The sequence below is a fragment of the Bidens hawaiensis genome, unplaced genomic scaffold (assembly GCF_021521415.1).
Source record: "Bidens hawaiensis isolate Kalapana, Puna unplaced genomic scaffold, B.hawaiensis_p1.1 tig00009951_1, whole genome shotgun sequence".
Classification (NCBI taxonomy): domain Eukaryota; kingdom Viridiplantae; phylum Streptophyta; class Magnoliopsida; order Asterales; family Asteraceae; genus Bidens; species Bidens hawaiensis.
The window spans coordinates 178,334-193,599 of record NW_027491753.1 but is presented as its reverse complement, the minus strand read 5'-3'; the positions used below and the strand labels follow the sequence as shown (position 1 = coordinate 193,599).

The 15,266-nt window shown below is 32.9% G+C and overlaps 1 protein-coding gene across 1 annotated transcript; it reads right to left on the bottom strand.

Annotated features, from left to right (window-relative positions):
- Nucleotides 1–1,934: 1,934 nt before the first annotated feature.
- Nucleotides 1,935–3,532, bottom strand: LOC143533882 (F-box protein At1g30790-like). The gene has a single exon (XM_077028517.1). It carries the CDS (start codon nucleotides 3,530–3,532, stop codon nucleotides 2,129–2,131), a length of 1,404 nt encoding a protein of 467 aa, XP_076884632.1. The 3' UTR covers nucleotides 1,935–2,128.
- Nucleotides 3,533–15,266: the final 11,734 nt, after the last annotated feature.

Here is a 15,266-nt window from a genome sequence, read left to right as displayed (position 1 = left end):
AAAACTAATTGATGACATAAAAAAGATTTAATCTTGTACATGAAACTATTATACTTCATATTTTCATAATCATAAATCATATTATATTATTACACACTGGCCCAAATCAAAACTGATAAAAAGCTTTAGCACATTAGCCCACAACCAAACAATGGCATTACAGCCCAGCCGACACTCTCTTACCGACAATTCTGAGTTTTGACCGTTTATGCTAAATGAATTTGTTTGTAACTTATTGCAATTGGACAAATATGTAAGACAAAAACTAACTAGAATCTTGAGGTGTTAAATGGACCAAACATTACAAATTTTATTGAAGCATAATTTTACTTTTCATAATCTGGAAATATAGGGTTTGTGAGAGTATAGGGGTGTAAACGAGCCGAAACGAGCTCGGGCTCGACTCGTTAAATAGCAAGATTGGCTCGTGAGTTGTTTTTCAAAGGGTTTGGCTCGTTTATTATCTATTAATTTAATTATATATGCTTCTTTTTAATATCTTAGAGAAAAAACCTTAAACGTGCCTAATCTCGGTTCAAGTTCAAGCAGCAACTTAAACGAGCCAAAGCTCGGTTTGAGCTCGGCTATACGATGTGAAATTAATAAATAAAAGTCCAAAAGAAGCAAAACATAAAAGTTTACAAGCTCACTAAGGCTTGACAAACCTAAACGAGCTTCATATATAAGGCTCGGCCTCAGGCTCGATAACTAAACGGGCTTATTTGAGACTCAGGCTCGACTAAGCTCGTAAAAGCTCCTCTCGTTATGTATTGATCTGATCTCGAGTAGCTCATGAGTAGATCGCCTCATTTGCACCCTTAAGTGAGACCAGGTTTGACTACAACTTCCACCATCTTTTTTACCCACCTAAAAAGCCTATCGTTGGTCAACAGGGTATTGTACTATTGTTGAACTCTGGTAAGTTTTTCAATAACGGATTCTCATTATTATTAAAATATAGTTTAAAAACAAGTGACCAAAACAAGTCTTTGTGGTTATACATAACAAGTTGAGTCAAAACACTGAGATTAGAACTCAAATACAAATATACAATGTATTACAAGATACAAAATCGAAAATCCAATTTTTTATGCTTCCATTCGAATCATAAAATTAATAAAATGAATAGAAGTAGTCGTGCCATGGGTATTTCATGTTGACTGTAGGCTCATGGGTATGCTGTGGATCGAATCATAATATTAATATGACGAACAGAAGTCGTGAAATGTGAAAGTTATGTTGAATAAATCACATGATTTGTTAATCACAAGAGTAGCATGCGTTGATTCGGCCCAACCCCTAAAACGAGATGTTGTAATTTTGACCCATCAATTGTTATGCTGAACACAAAGTGTTTCGAGTCCCCTACCGGCTCATTTTACCACATCTAACAATAACAACTCTTTCATTTACAATAATAAAAATGGCATTTGGTGGTTTAAGTCTAAAAATGCTCATTTCAACTTTCAAGTTATGTTCTATCAGTAACGAGTCAAATGGGTACAGAAAGCGATAATAATTATATTCCGACTTACAATATCATTTCGGGCATCTTTTTTGCTTGATCCACAACAAACGGTCCGGTCCCTCATCTAACATTCCATCTAGTAATTGACTTTGTGAAGGCGTGTAACAAAGTCAACCAACTTCTAAATAGCTGTTGTAAGGCTAGAGACCCTGCAAATGTAACATCCATATAAGAGGTACTTCTGGTGATTCAGCCAATGTCTTGTTCGTAGCACGTTGGATCGGATTCTTAGTTGACTTTGACTCCTGATTCATCGTTGCACGTTACTTATAAAAGATGTGGCCGTTTTTACCCCTTTATTCATACCCGAGTTCAGATTATATAAAATCAAATAATTAGTCGTTAGCTTGAAAATTGTACCGTGTTTCTAATCATATTTGACACATTATATAGGGCAAAATCTAATCAACTTTAATGCAACCGAATATTAACACAAAGTATCAAAACAGGACTATTATTTCCAATTGCAAGCTTATTAATTAACCTCTTCTAAACATACCACAATCATTGTTCATGGTGCATAAATACACCATTTTCATATTTCAATACTAGAACACCTATCATAAACTATAAAACACCATAGAATCATCACATACTGGCTTAATTCCTCGGCAAAGACAAGATGCTCTCGGTGTACCTCCTAACATGATCAAACCGAACAGACCTAGGGTGAAGAAACTCATAACCAAGAATAAAATCCACCGACTTAAAATTTCTACTCTCCACATCATACATATCAGTATTAATCAAACGCGTTGACGACCCACTTTCGTTAACCACACCATCCTTTCTTAAGAACGAATTTAACGGGATAGGACCATCTAACACAAACCAAGATTTCAAGAACCCAACATTTTCCCAAACCCAAATACACTTTTCATAGTCTTTCAGTATCCATATATCCATCTCGTCAACGCCCACCGCAGGATTGTGACACATTAACGCTAAAAACTCATTAATTTTCATAAGAAAAGGTTGATTAGATAATATTGTATTCAACCCCTTCTTATAATAACTAGTTGCATCTCGAATCGCATCATTCGGAAACTTAATAATCGAAAACTTCTCCGTTCGCAAATCAAACGCCAGTATTTCGTTCCGGCTTTGAAGAATCACATGTATCACACTATCAACACAAACACCATGTTTGGTCCCAATATTCCACTCCCTAATAACATCATCTCCGATCTCAAAACCATCAACATTAATATTCCTCCATGTCAAACTCAACATAGAGAATATCATTATCTCAATTCTCTTAGGAACAAACGGCTTCAACGACGCAACATCAAGCATCCTAATAGTCAAAACCTTGTGTTCATTCCTAGACTCATCATACCCGAAAAAATAACAAATATGGCCAACCCCATAACGCATTTTAATCGGATGGGAACCCCCACCGAATAGTTTAAATATTTTTCGAGTAGCCGGGTTAATAACATAAGCGAAATTACGCTCGACAAACCCGTTACCGGACGAGAACAAGACCAATCCATGGACATGTTCCATTTCAGTGGTTTCTCTGTTGATGATAGTACAGGCGCGTGGGATGGCTGCAACAATTACGGGACCACCATTGCTAGTGGCCGACAGTAAGTACCGTTGGCGAGTGGATGTGTCGTACGCGGATAATAATAATGCCGTACGGTTGCTAGCAATGGCGTGTGTGAATTGGAGTCTGGTGAATGATGGAGAATAGGGTTTGGAAACGGGTCTGAGTTTGATTAAGGTTTTGACTGGGAGTCTGGAAAGTATCTCTGTGATGATGTCTTCTGGGAGTGAAATAAGAAGAGTGTTGTCGTTTGGTGGTAATTGTGGTTTTTGTTTGGTGATATTTAGGGGTTTGATGAGTTTTGAGAGAATGTTGATGATGTTTTCTAGGAGTCGTGAAATCATCGTTGGTTGTGATGATTGATGATCATCGGATGCCGGCGATTGTTGTTGTTGTTCTTCTTCTAGGGTTTCCATTTTTAGAGGGAGAATAGAAGACAAAAGCTTTTTCATTTTTTTGGATCAATTAGAGCTTTCGATTATGTGAGGAGTGTTGTTATTTTTTTGTTTGGAGATGGTTAAAAGTAGCTATCTGGGCGGTGAGGAGAAAAATCTGTTCTTTTAAAAGAGTCCATATTTTCTTTTTAATTTGACATATTTCAAATGTATACTTTCAAACTTTATTAGTTAATTTTAAAATTTACCCTTAAAATACAATTATTTCAACTTTATTAAATTTTGTCTTTTTATATATGCCAAGGACATTATAGTAATTTATTAAGAAAAAATGCAATCGTTCAAACTTTCTTGAATTTTGTGTTTTTCAAACCATGACACTTGTAGAGAGACAGAGGGAGTACCATTCATGGTTTAATTTGAAGAAACATATTATTCATTTATGTAATTTTTTAATATTTTTAAAATTGGCTGTGAGTGAATGAGAGAGAAAAGGTAATGATAAAAGTATAAAAAAAATATTACTCCCTCCGTCCCATTATAAGTGGTCTAGTTTGACTTTTCAAGTCTTTCTTTTGCAACCTTGACCGTAAATATTTTTGTTCGTGTCATATAATACTTGATGAAAATTATATTAATGTAAAATACATTTAAAACTCAATCCATTCATATATTTTACATCAAGTATCATATAACACAAATAAAATTATTGTCGGTCAAACTAGGACACTTATAATGAGACGGAGAAAGTATTTACTTAAAAATGAGACATAAAATATTATGTTTTTAGTGCAATTATAAAGATAAGAATGAAGAATGAATTGGGAATATTTATCATTGGCATTTAGAGTGGATTTGAGGAAAGCATTGGCATTTAGAAATATTTATCATCATGTCCACGGACTTTAACTTGTGTCCGCTATGGCAATTTTCGAAAATAGTGAACAAATTTTAGGCAAACGGTGAAAAAATTTGGGTCTTAACTTAGCAGAGCAATTGAGTTTAAACATTAAGAATATACTTTTTTATATAATTTAAAAAAATTAAAATTCGGGCTTATCAGGATTCGGCCCGAGGTTGTTCGACCACCCAGCCCCGCCCTCATAGCCGACTTGATGTCCACGCTAGAGTGTTTCATATGCTTTATATAAATAACTAGTTAGTGATATAGCCAAGATTTTTTCTTTTTAGGTTTGATTTACCACTTTAAATATAAGATATTTTATTATTTTAAATTTAATATTATTTTTAAATGTTAGGCATAATAAATATATTTAAAGAAAATAATTAACTAACATAAATAAGGCTAATAAACGTTTTTTGAAAGACAAATCAAAAGTTATACTAAATATTATAAACTATAAATAAAGTAAGAACATGTAGAAAAGTGATAAAGCAAAGAATGAGATAAATAAGAATAATGGGATAAAGCATCTTACTATATCACAAAAGGTTAAGCATTCATCATGTAAAAAAAGGTGGAATATAGTAGAGTTAACTAGTTAAGCAATCGAAATACATTTTAAAGAAAATTAAACACAAAACCATGATTAATGTCAAATAAATATGGTCCTTTTGTCCAAAAACAGTGTTTATGACCAAGAACGGCCGCTACTACAACTATGTGTTTATGTTAAAAAGAGTTGTATGTAAAATGTATTGTGAATAACACTAACAACAAATCAATTTATCCAACAATCGTGTGGACGAACGAGTCAATAAGATACAAGTGTTGAATTAAAGTTGGGCTTTCCCTGTATAATATATAGTTTTGCAGAGCTTTAATAGTGAGGACAAGGGTTATTCATGTGATCGTATTATGATATGAGAAAATAACTTTTATTGTTTGATAGGCTAGTATTTATTCTTTCCCCATGCGGATTCCCCTTTCACGCCCATCTTATGAGACTCGGGCGTCCTTTCATGTTCAAGACTCTGTTGTTTTGATAGTCAAAATAGTCTTGTCTAATTTGATCTCCTAAAGCGTCGTGTTTACTAATGGACGTTTATCAAATTGCAGTAGGGTAAGGGTCACATTGCAAAAGACAAGTCACGAGTTGCATTTGCACTAGCATTACACCCGTATAAATTAACGAGAAAAACCCCGCTTATCATGTGTATATCCTATTTATATATAAAAGTTGATTATTTTTTTACTAATTTGGTAAAAAAAATTGCCAAAAATTTCATTTTATAACCAAAACGATTATTTATGTAGTTAACTCTACTTTAACCAGAGTCCAGATACATCATACATGAAATTATTGGAGTGAAAAATGGGTTTTAACGATCTTGGGTTGAAGATGAATAATGGGTTGAGTTTGGCCCATGCATTTTATCAGTCAGGCCCAAAAACATACCGAGTAAAAATGATTTAGGTAAAATAAATTAAATTAATTCATAACAAAAATTTGTAGAGATCAATAATAAATCTCCCCAAGATGTATTTTTATTTAGCATAATTTTTAACTATAACTATTAGACAGGATTTAGCTACTTTAATTTATTTGGATTAAAATTCGCTTAGCATTCATGTAAAAAACAAATAATGAACAAAGGACATTGTATATAATATTTTTTATAAAATAGGTATGACTTGAAGGAAAAAAAACTTCAAATTTGGCGTATAAAATTAAATAAAATTATAACAGCAATTGCGTTTGCATTAAGTATAAAATTAAGTATGCTATAATTATTATATTTTTTAATGACTCCCAAAGTACACCTACTAAGATCCACTACTATTTTTATTATGGGACTCGACACAACAATACAACATCCCTCACAAGTCACAATTGTGTAGACAATGTATTATATTTGTTAAAAGAAAATTGTTGGAAAGAGGTGGTGAGGCTTTTATACACTTGTGTAACCTTTTATGTATCATATTTTGTATTAAAAAAAAATCTTCTTTAGGTATACTAGGAAATTATACCTTTCATCGTTTAATTACGATAATTCTATCAACATCCTTTATGTTTAATGTTTATCATACATTTGTCCTTTCTACTAAGTGACGTTAAAATTACAATTAACTTTTTCTAAAATTAATTACCCCCGTTAAAATATATATGCCTAAAATTAATTTGTTTAGAACTAAAAACAAACATTAATCATTTATTAAAAAAATTAACAATAAAACAAAAATAGCAAGTTAACCCCTTCGACATCTTGTTTACAAACAATTTCAACAACTATACTCTCTAAAAATTTCGTCTATAGCACAACTGAATTGTATCATAACTTAATTGCAATATGATTCCAAATTAGATATTTATCAAATTTTCATGACACCAAGAACTCAATGAAACCACCCACATTAACATGAAAATTGGTCTCTTTGCAAAAGGAAATGGGTATGCCTCAATTCTATTATATCTATGTGCAAATGGGTGTGCTTCAATCCTATTATATCTATGAATAGTAAGAGGATAAACCACAACATACTCATCAATTTATCATAAAAGCCTATGGTCCCCCAATGACATCTTTAACAGATGAGAACCATTGAAATTAGATCGAGTAATTTTAGTCATGCTATAGACTATACGGTGGTCTTAGGGTTTACTTCTTATTTAACAAAAATCCAACAAAAACTTAACTTCAACGTGTAAAAAGGAGGAAATATGTGAGAAACGTTAACGTACAAACCGTTTTGTGTAATTATTCAAACTAAAGGACGAAACATGCAATTTCCTATATACCCGAATAACAACTCGTGTTTATGAGTAACTATCATCGTAGTTTACTTAAAATTAACTTTGTAGAGAAGGTTTTCATAAATAAAAAAGATATTTTATCTATTATCGGTAAAATAAAAAATACAATTATAAAATATATATTTTTATTACAAAATAGTTATATGTAGTTACGAACTATTTACACATAAAGATCCTCAAAGTTGATTGATTGGTTTCTAGTGGAGGCTTGTAATGTTTTAAATGTGTTGTATTGAAATAACATTAACTTTTAGGTACCAATCAAATCAACCACGGCAATATCAAAACGATATCAATTACACAACCAGACGAATAATTAAAATAAGAACACGAGATTATACTTATTCATGTGTGTGTGATTGATGTTATTCCCCTGCGTCTTTGCTTTGATCGATACCTAACAAGCGGTCAGTATAAGAGCATGACAAAACAACCCGATTGCAGCATGTGGATGTAGGTCCCCATGCTGCAACCAAACCACTTGTATCTTGATTTTTTGTTTATGCCTGAAAACTAGTTTGTACGTTTTGGGTATGTTGTCGCTTCCGCATTGACGCCTAACACATGTATTATTCAGTATCAAATAATTCAAACATTGGCAATAACTACAAGAAGAAGAGTGTAGAGGGGGGGGGGGGTATATGTATGTCAGTGAGACAACCCGAAGTGAATGCTGGTCTTTGTTTTACAATTACACCCTCACCCACCTACCTTGGTTATGCGTGCATGCTAGTGTCGGGATATACACCAACTTTCCAAACCATCTCTCTCAAAATTGACCAAACTGACCCTGCATTACTACTCAGATGTCAGAATTATTACTAACAAACAAAAGAGAAAGTTTGCAAAATATAGAATCATTTATGGAAAAGCATATAATATATAGTTTTGGAACAACTTAAAATACAAAACTATGCATTTTCCCTACAACTAGTTGAGTTTCAAATATTATTCATGGGGTCATGCTAACTGTATAAGATACCTGCTTTTGTCAAGTAAACACTATTTTGAAAAATAGATAAGTGATCGAGTCGGTAGTTCTTACGGTTCACAAGAACCAAGTGATCATTAAAGTCTCAGAACGTCTTCAACACGACATATGAGATATATATGTTGGTGAGATGATGTATTGCCGCTTGTTAGAGAACATTGGAGCAACAATATTAGACTATATATCCACAATGCTACAAGAGCCCTTAAGCTCCCACTACTACAGATAGTGCTTGTTAGAAGCGGTTATTTAATCACTATGAAGCGGTTTCCAACCGCTCCTTATCTCATCGCTGTTAATCAATCTTTTGCAAGGTTAAAAGCGGTTCTCTTTTAAAGCGGTTCATAATTTTTTTTTATAAAAAAAATATTGCATATCCTGAAATATCTTATATAGTATATTATTTTTATGTATAAAATATTATAAGTGGTTTCCATCGGTTTAAGGTCACCGGAAAGATGGTTTCAGTGTCCTTAACCACTATAAAAACACCTCTATTTCTTTGGTTTTCTTGCATCTTCCATGGTTTTCACAAACTCCGATAGCATCCAAAGCTAAACAATAACACAATTGATTTAAAATAAAACATACTTGAACAATGGATGCAAGAATAGAGTTCCAAAAAATACTTACCACAGATCCGTCTCCTCCTCGCATTCGTCAAACACAACCACACCATCGACATGTGTTGGAAGAAAATAACCTGCCAAGCAGTTGAAGAAATGTAAGAGTGAGAGATTTGTTAGGCTGTATGGAAAGAAATTAAGTTCAAACCTTGGAGAAGGAGGCGGATCTGATGGATAGCAGAGTGAAGTTATAAAACCCTAATCAACACTTTAGGAGCCGTTTTTTTTATTTATAATTTAAAGAATTAATAAATAAATAAAATGTTTCAACATTTAAAGCGGTTTATTGGGATAACCGCTTCAAACACAATTTTACGACCGCTTTAAAATTCACTTTTTGTAGTAGTGTCCCTTAGGTGACACATCATCTGTCACGTCGTATATAACGTTACACATTCTTAAATACCTCAATTCCATCTCCAACCCTAAAAATATCTTTATCATTCTAAGTTTCCATCTCATCACCTACACACAGCATTTAAATACAAATTTTTATTTTTTACTTTGAGCCCACCTCAGCTTCAAAAAGGAACAAAAACCAAAGCCCTTGCGGAAGGGCTTGGTTGCTAACGGCAGAGCTCTCCAACAGTTAAGGGTTAGTGGGTTACTAAGGGCATACTTCAACTCATAGATAGTCTTAGGAGTACAAGATTATATTGGCGTTAAAAAAGGTGAATTTCAAAAGATCTAACTAAATTATAAACATGTGGGAATAAGTGATTTCAGTTTCGTCATGTCCAGGGAGTCTAAAATAATACTTTAAAAGGAAATGAATCAAACGGGTTATAAATTTCTCGTACAATCCTTAGGGTGAGAGCAATGGGGGTGAATTGTCCTGAGGTAGAAGGTGATAAGGAGGTGTATTGTTGGATGGAGATAGTGAAATCGGAATAGTCATCTTAAAATGAAGAGGAAAGAAAAAAAAGAAATGACGATACAAGATGGATATGCGGGACAGAAGGAACAGGAGCCTCGCCCCACCTCTTAGATGTCGCCCCCGCTTGTCTTATTGTTGTTGTGCCGAACACCCTTGTCACCAATAGTGAAAGTTATAACCCTCAATCATGCATTCCAAGCCTTGAATCTTTAATATGTCAGAAATATTTTAACAACAAGCAAAAGAGGAGGTTTGCAAAATACATAAACATTTATGGACGAAAGAAAAATACATTTATAGTTTTGGAATTCAAAATACAAAACTAAGCATTTTCCCAACTTTAGTCGGTCAAAGAAAAAAAAATGCATTTATATTAAACCTACTACTATTTGAATTTCAAATGCCCATGTGGGCCATGTTAACGTATAACATACCCCCTTGTCATATAAACAATATTTTGTAAAATTTGTTACATGAAGGAGTTGACAATTCTTACGATTACAACAGCTACTCGATTAGACCATCTCCAACAGGGCGCATGTAATACGCCAGTAATATGATGTAGAGCCCGCTCGTTGGAGGAGAGCACCCGTGAAGAAGGGTGTGTGAGTTCCGCCGTTGAAGAGGAGGAGACAGAAGGCCGGTCAACCGGACATTGCTTGCATGAAAACACCCTGTTTTTTATGTGTTAAAGTTCATTTTGCCATAACAACCCTCAGGATTAATTTTCTAAAATCATTTGTAAATTTTAATGATTAAGTTACATTGAGTTAGTATAAAAGTATATGCTGCATGTTTACAAACAAAACATATAATATTTGGTCCTATAACTTTTATTGAAGTTACAAAATTTCTAACTTTTTTTTGCTAACCAATAGAGTTGTTTTAGCTTTTATTGTTCAACTAATTATTTTGTTATTTAAATGCATAACATAAAATTCTAACATATATAGGAGACGATTTAGTTATATTAAAAAAAATCTAATCAAATTTCAGTTATGTTATGTTACAGAAGAAATAAAATAGATGAAGATACAAATTAAAACAATGAGACCAACCTTAGACGACGATTATCCTAGAATTCGGTCATGGTGATGGTAGGTGTAGAGAATTAATGTCGTTCAGAGGTGGATTTGTTGAAAGCGGAAATGAATTCATGAAGTTTCACTATATAATATTTATAATTTTATAAAAACGAAGTTGAAACTTGAAATATGCGGGGCGAATGTTTTGGAATATGTGTGATTGGTATTGAAAATTTTCGTGGGTAAGAGATGGATATGATATTGTCAGATGTTATCCGATTCAATTACTTGAATTAAACCGTAAACATTTTCTTTTTTGTGTTTAAAGTTAATTACATTGATGGTACCTATGTCATGTATATTGCATGTATAGTTCCAACCTTTCTACAGACTACAATGCTCTATTAGCTCTTGTTGTTCACACAAAATTGGGGTGTGACACTTTTTGTTGGATTTACACATCATATATGAAGCAGGAGAATTTAAAAGTTTGACTATGTTTGTTACAAGTCAAAACTTAATTAATTTCCATAAATATCTTCAAATAACAACATTTCCTAGGATTCCGTAACGTCCTTCATAAGACAGTCCAAGATGCCATGTCACCACCATTGACATAGGTTCACGCTGATGAGTCCATAAATAAAACTATTTAACCCTTTCCTTTAAAAGTTCTCTATATATAATTCCACAAAATCATTTACTATGATTAAATGAAAGAACATGAGTACTCATCATTTTACAACATTAAAGCGCTCATAATTTAATTGCAAGCAAACTATACATACAACCAATTCACGTCTCCCATTAACTTGACCACCCATACCCTTTTATTAATGGAAACTTTAATAATTCATGACACTCATAGAATATCATTCATTTTTCATAACTTCGACCAGTTGGCACGCCCGTGGCTAAACTTGCTCGTGATGACAATGGCCAAGTTGCGTGCCAGATGCGACCATATCTTTCGAACCCCTTTCCCGATATCCCATATTTTCCTAGCAACGTTTAACAATGGACTTACCATTAACCCTATCCCGACCTATAAAGATATTCCTTTTAACAAAAACTTCTTTATTCATAAAATATTTTGTGAATAATCACATCATAAACCCCTCTTTACCTGTTTGTTCGAAGCACTTGTTTCTTAAATTAGTTCGGGCATCGTCGCCCATTTCTAAGCATCCTTAGCAAAACCCAAGCCATAATATAAGATATTAAAACTACTAAAAGAGTTAAAAGATGTTTTAAAAAGTAAAAATTAGATTTTATGACCGTTACGCCACCACAAGTCACGACGACGTCACCTAGCATAGCCGCTAAAGGCCACACGGTGTTCCCACCGCACATCGGCAATATATCAAATATAAACTCATCAAATGTTAACCCTAAGCCAAAACGTGCCGTGAATTATTTCTTCTACTACCCAATTCTAATATGTGGGTCAACTATCTGCCCTCCTTTTACAAATAGTTAACCCTAAAGTCACTCTCCAATAAAGACAAGCAACCTCTAAATGGAACCAACTTAGAGTTCAAAGACAACATGACTAGCAGGCCCTCGTAGGCCATTCACAATAACAAATTTTAATATTTTTACCTCTTGTATAAATAGTGTTCTTGACAAACCAACAAGTATTTAATTATTTATACCTTTTGCGTTTGATAATTGGTTTTCTTACACGTGAGACTATAGAGCAGGTACTTAGTTAACACAGTGGTGAACCCTAGATTTTTCTTCAATGGGGTCTCCAATTTTTGGTGTTCAGATTTTTTACATAAAAAGCATTAGAATTTTCGGGTCGGTCGCTGTTTGGGTCTGATCTTTTGCTTTAGATGAAATAGGTTTATACGCGTTTTTGTTGATCAACAGATTTTGGTTAATTGCACCACTTCGAATAAATCTATCTTTTAGAATTTTTATATATACATTTTTTAGTTTTCTAGTTTCTAATTTTTATATAAATCTATCTTTTAGTTTTCATTTGTTAAAAAATGTAAAGCTTTAAGTTAGCTTATAGATTAATCATTCAGTTTGAATATTTTCAATATAATTCATCCGCTTCTTGAGCCATTTATGCATTGCCGTGTGTACATCAAACTATCAAAGGGTTGTCTTCCACACGCGTTTTGATACTCTTTTGTTCTAAGCTACGTGAATTGGTTAGTTCCTAACAAATCTACAAATAGAGATGGCATGTTTCATTTGTAACTATAGCATATAATACGCAATATATTTCTCTCTTATTTTCTTCTGTATTCTTCGGTTTTCTACCATCTATCTTGATTTGTTCTCTAACATCCTACGGTTTGCTGTTTTCATATCCCAAAAATTAAAAAAAGTTTCAGTTTAAATGAATATCCAATAAACTTAGTTATATAATATATATAATTGCATTGTCTTTATTGTTCTCCTCAAGTGGTAACCAAAAGGAGATTAAGTTATATTATTATTGACCAAGGTTCTAATCCTAGAAAACTCCCAAAATAAACCATTTTGACCAAGTAGTTTCCACTTTCCAGTATTAGCCATGGTTTTCAAAAATTCCAAGAATTAATGTCCACTTCTAAACAGGCGGACCGCCCCGTTTGCCATCTTCACAAATTAAAAGCCAATAAAATATAGCCACGCCCATGCATGTCCCAAATCTTCGACCATTCTCTATAAAACCAACGAGTTACTCCACCATTGTTAAACTGGCGGTCCGACTATTTGAGAACCTGCTTTAGTCCAACCGACGGTTCTTACAAATTCGTTTGGTTTAGAAGTAGACATTCTTGGAAGTTTTGAAAATCATGGCTAGTATTAGAAACTACTTGGCCAAAATGGTTATTTAAAAAATTTCCCTTATAATTATATTATTTTATGAAAATTAATTTTCTAAACAGTTGGACCACTATTAGATGATCCACATGAGAGACAAAGGGCATGTTCAGCCATAAATAAATTCAGATGGTATAAATACATATATTCATATTCAGTAGTGTATGGTTTGTAATAAACGTTCCTGATTTGTTGTTTTCTGACCCCACCCATGCACATGCACAGTACTACTACATATATACTCGATCACAATAGATATACATACATATACAAACATATATACACACAACGTACGTTCCTCATTTCTCATTTGTTCTTGAAGTTTGGCCCTCACGCTTTCCTACAAATATATAATATAATGTTAATAGCGAGGTTAGTGGGAGTTGGCATTGTCGAATTAAATGGGAGAGTTGGCATTGAATTTGACAAATCCAATATTTTTATCTAAGTAATACTGTTGGCATCGTTTTAGATCTATCTTTCATGACTCATATATGTGAGTACACCACATATATATAATATTGTTAACTATTTGGCTAGTTTGGTATCGTTCATTCTCAAATAACATCGTTGTGCATGACTATCGTGTTAGTATTTAAGTGTAATTGAATTAAATTACCGATCAATGTAATCATAATAAATATTAAGCAAGTTTGGAATGTGTGGAGTGTACACTTTCCTTAGTCTACTATTATGTTTGCAAGGTCCTAGGGTGGCAACCACTAAGAGGGTTCAAGGAGCCTAGCCCCTGGCTAAGGTTATTTTTGTTAATATTGCTTCATTAAAAATTCATTTTAGAAAATTAATTTATGATTATGTAAGAGTATTCATAATGGGTTCTTAATCTCCATCTTTAAAATTTAACTAAAAAAACATAATTTCTTTAATTTATACATCATTTTCTAATAACAGCCTCCAACTCTATATTCATTTGTCTTATTATTATTTTTAATATAAAATAATTTTTAATATAAATTTATAGAAGGGTAGATAGAAATGGAGTATTGTGGAACACTTTAAATTTGGAGGCTTCTTATATCATTCCACTAAAATTTAGAGATGGAGTTTGAAGATAAAGAATAGGTTGGAGTGATTATTTGAATGTTTTTTTCTAAATTTTAGAAATGAAGATCGATAGATATGGAGAACCCATTAGGAATGCTCTAACAACTAATCATAAGTATTATTTTGAAGGCATATTAATCAAAATTAAAATTTGAATTATAACTGCCTAATACGGTATCCACATCTAACTATTGATCGTTTCCCTAGCTGGTTTATCTTCTTCACATATTTATATTAAATTCTTGTCTCAATTTAGAGTTTTATCTCATTAAAGTGTTTTGGAGAACCACCAAAATAACTTTTACTCTAAAAATTATCACACGACTCTCTAAATAATACAGGTTGCTATATCAAAATCCCCAACATGTCGACCCGAAAAGATTATCTTTAAATGCTTAGAGTTGATATAGCACATGTAAATTAGACCTTAGAAAGAACAGGAGTTCTTGTATGTGGACATAAAAAGGCACATTATTAAGAACAACTTAATAGTGTAAATAGAGGTGGCTGACGACGACGAATATGCCATATTGGTTGTTTACTTCAAAGACGCTAGATTATTGCTCACAACACACATGACTACTCGTCTTTGATAAGTATTTTGGCCTTCAAAACTATTGAGAGAGAGAGATCAAAGATTGACACTAAATGTAAGTATGTAA

Bases quoted from the DNA above. Each gene is read 5' to 3' on its own strand.
- LOC143533882 (XM_077028517.1), bottom strand. From the start codon at position 3,532: ATGAAAAAGCTTTTGTCTTCTATTCTCCCTCTAAAAATGGAAACCCTA.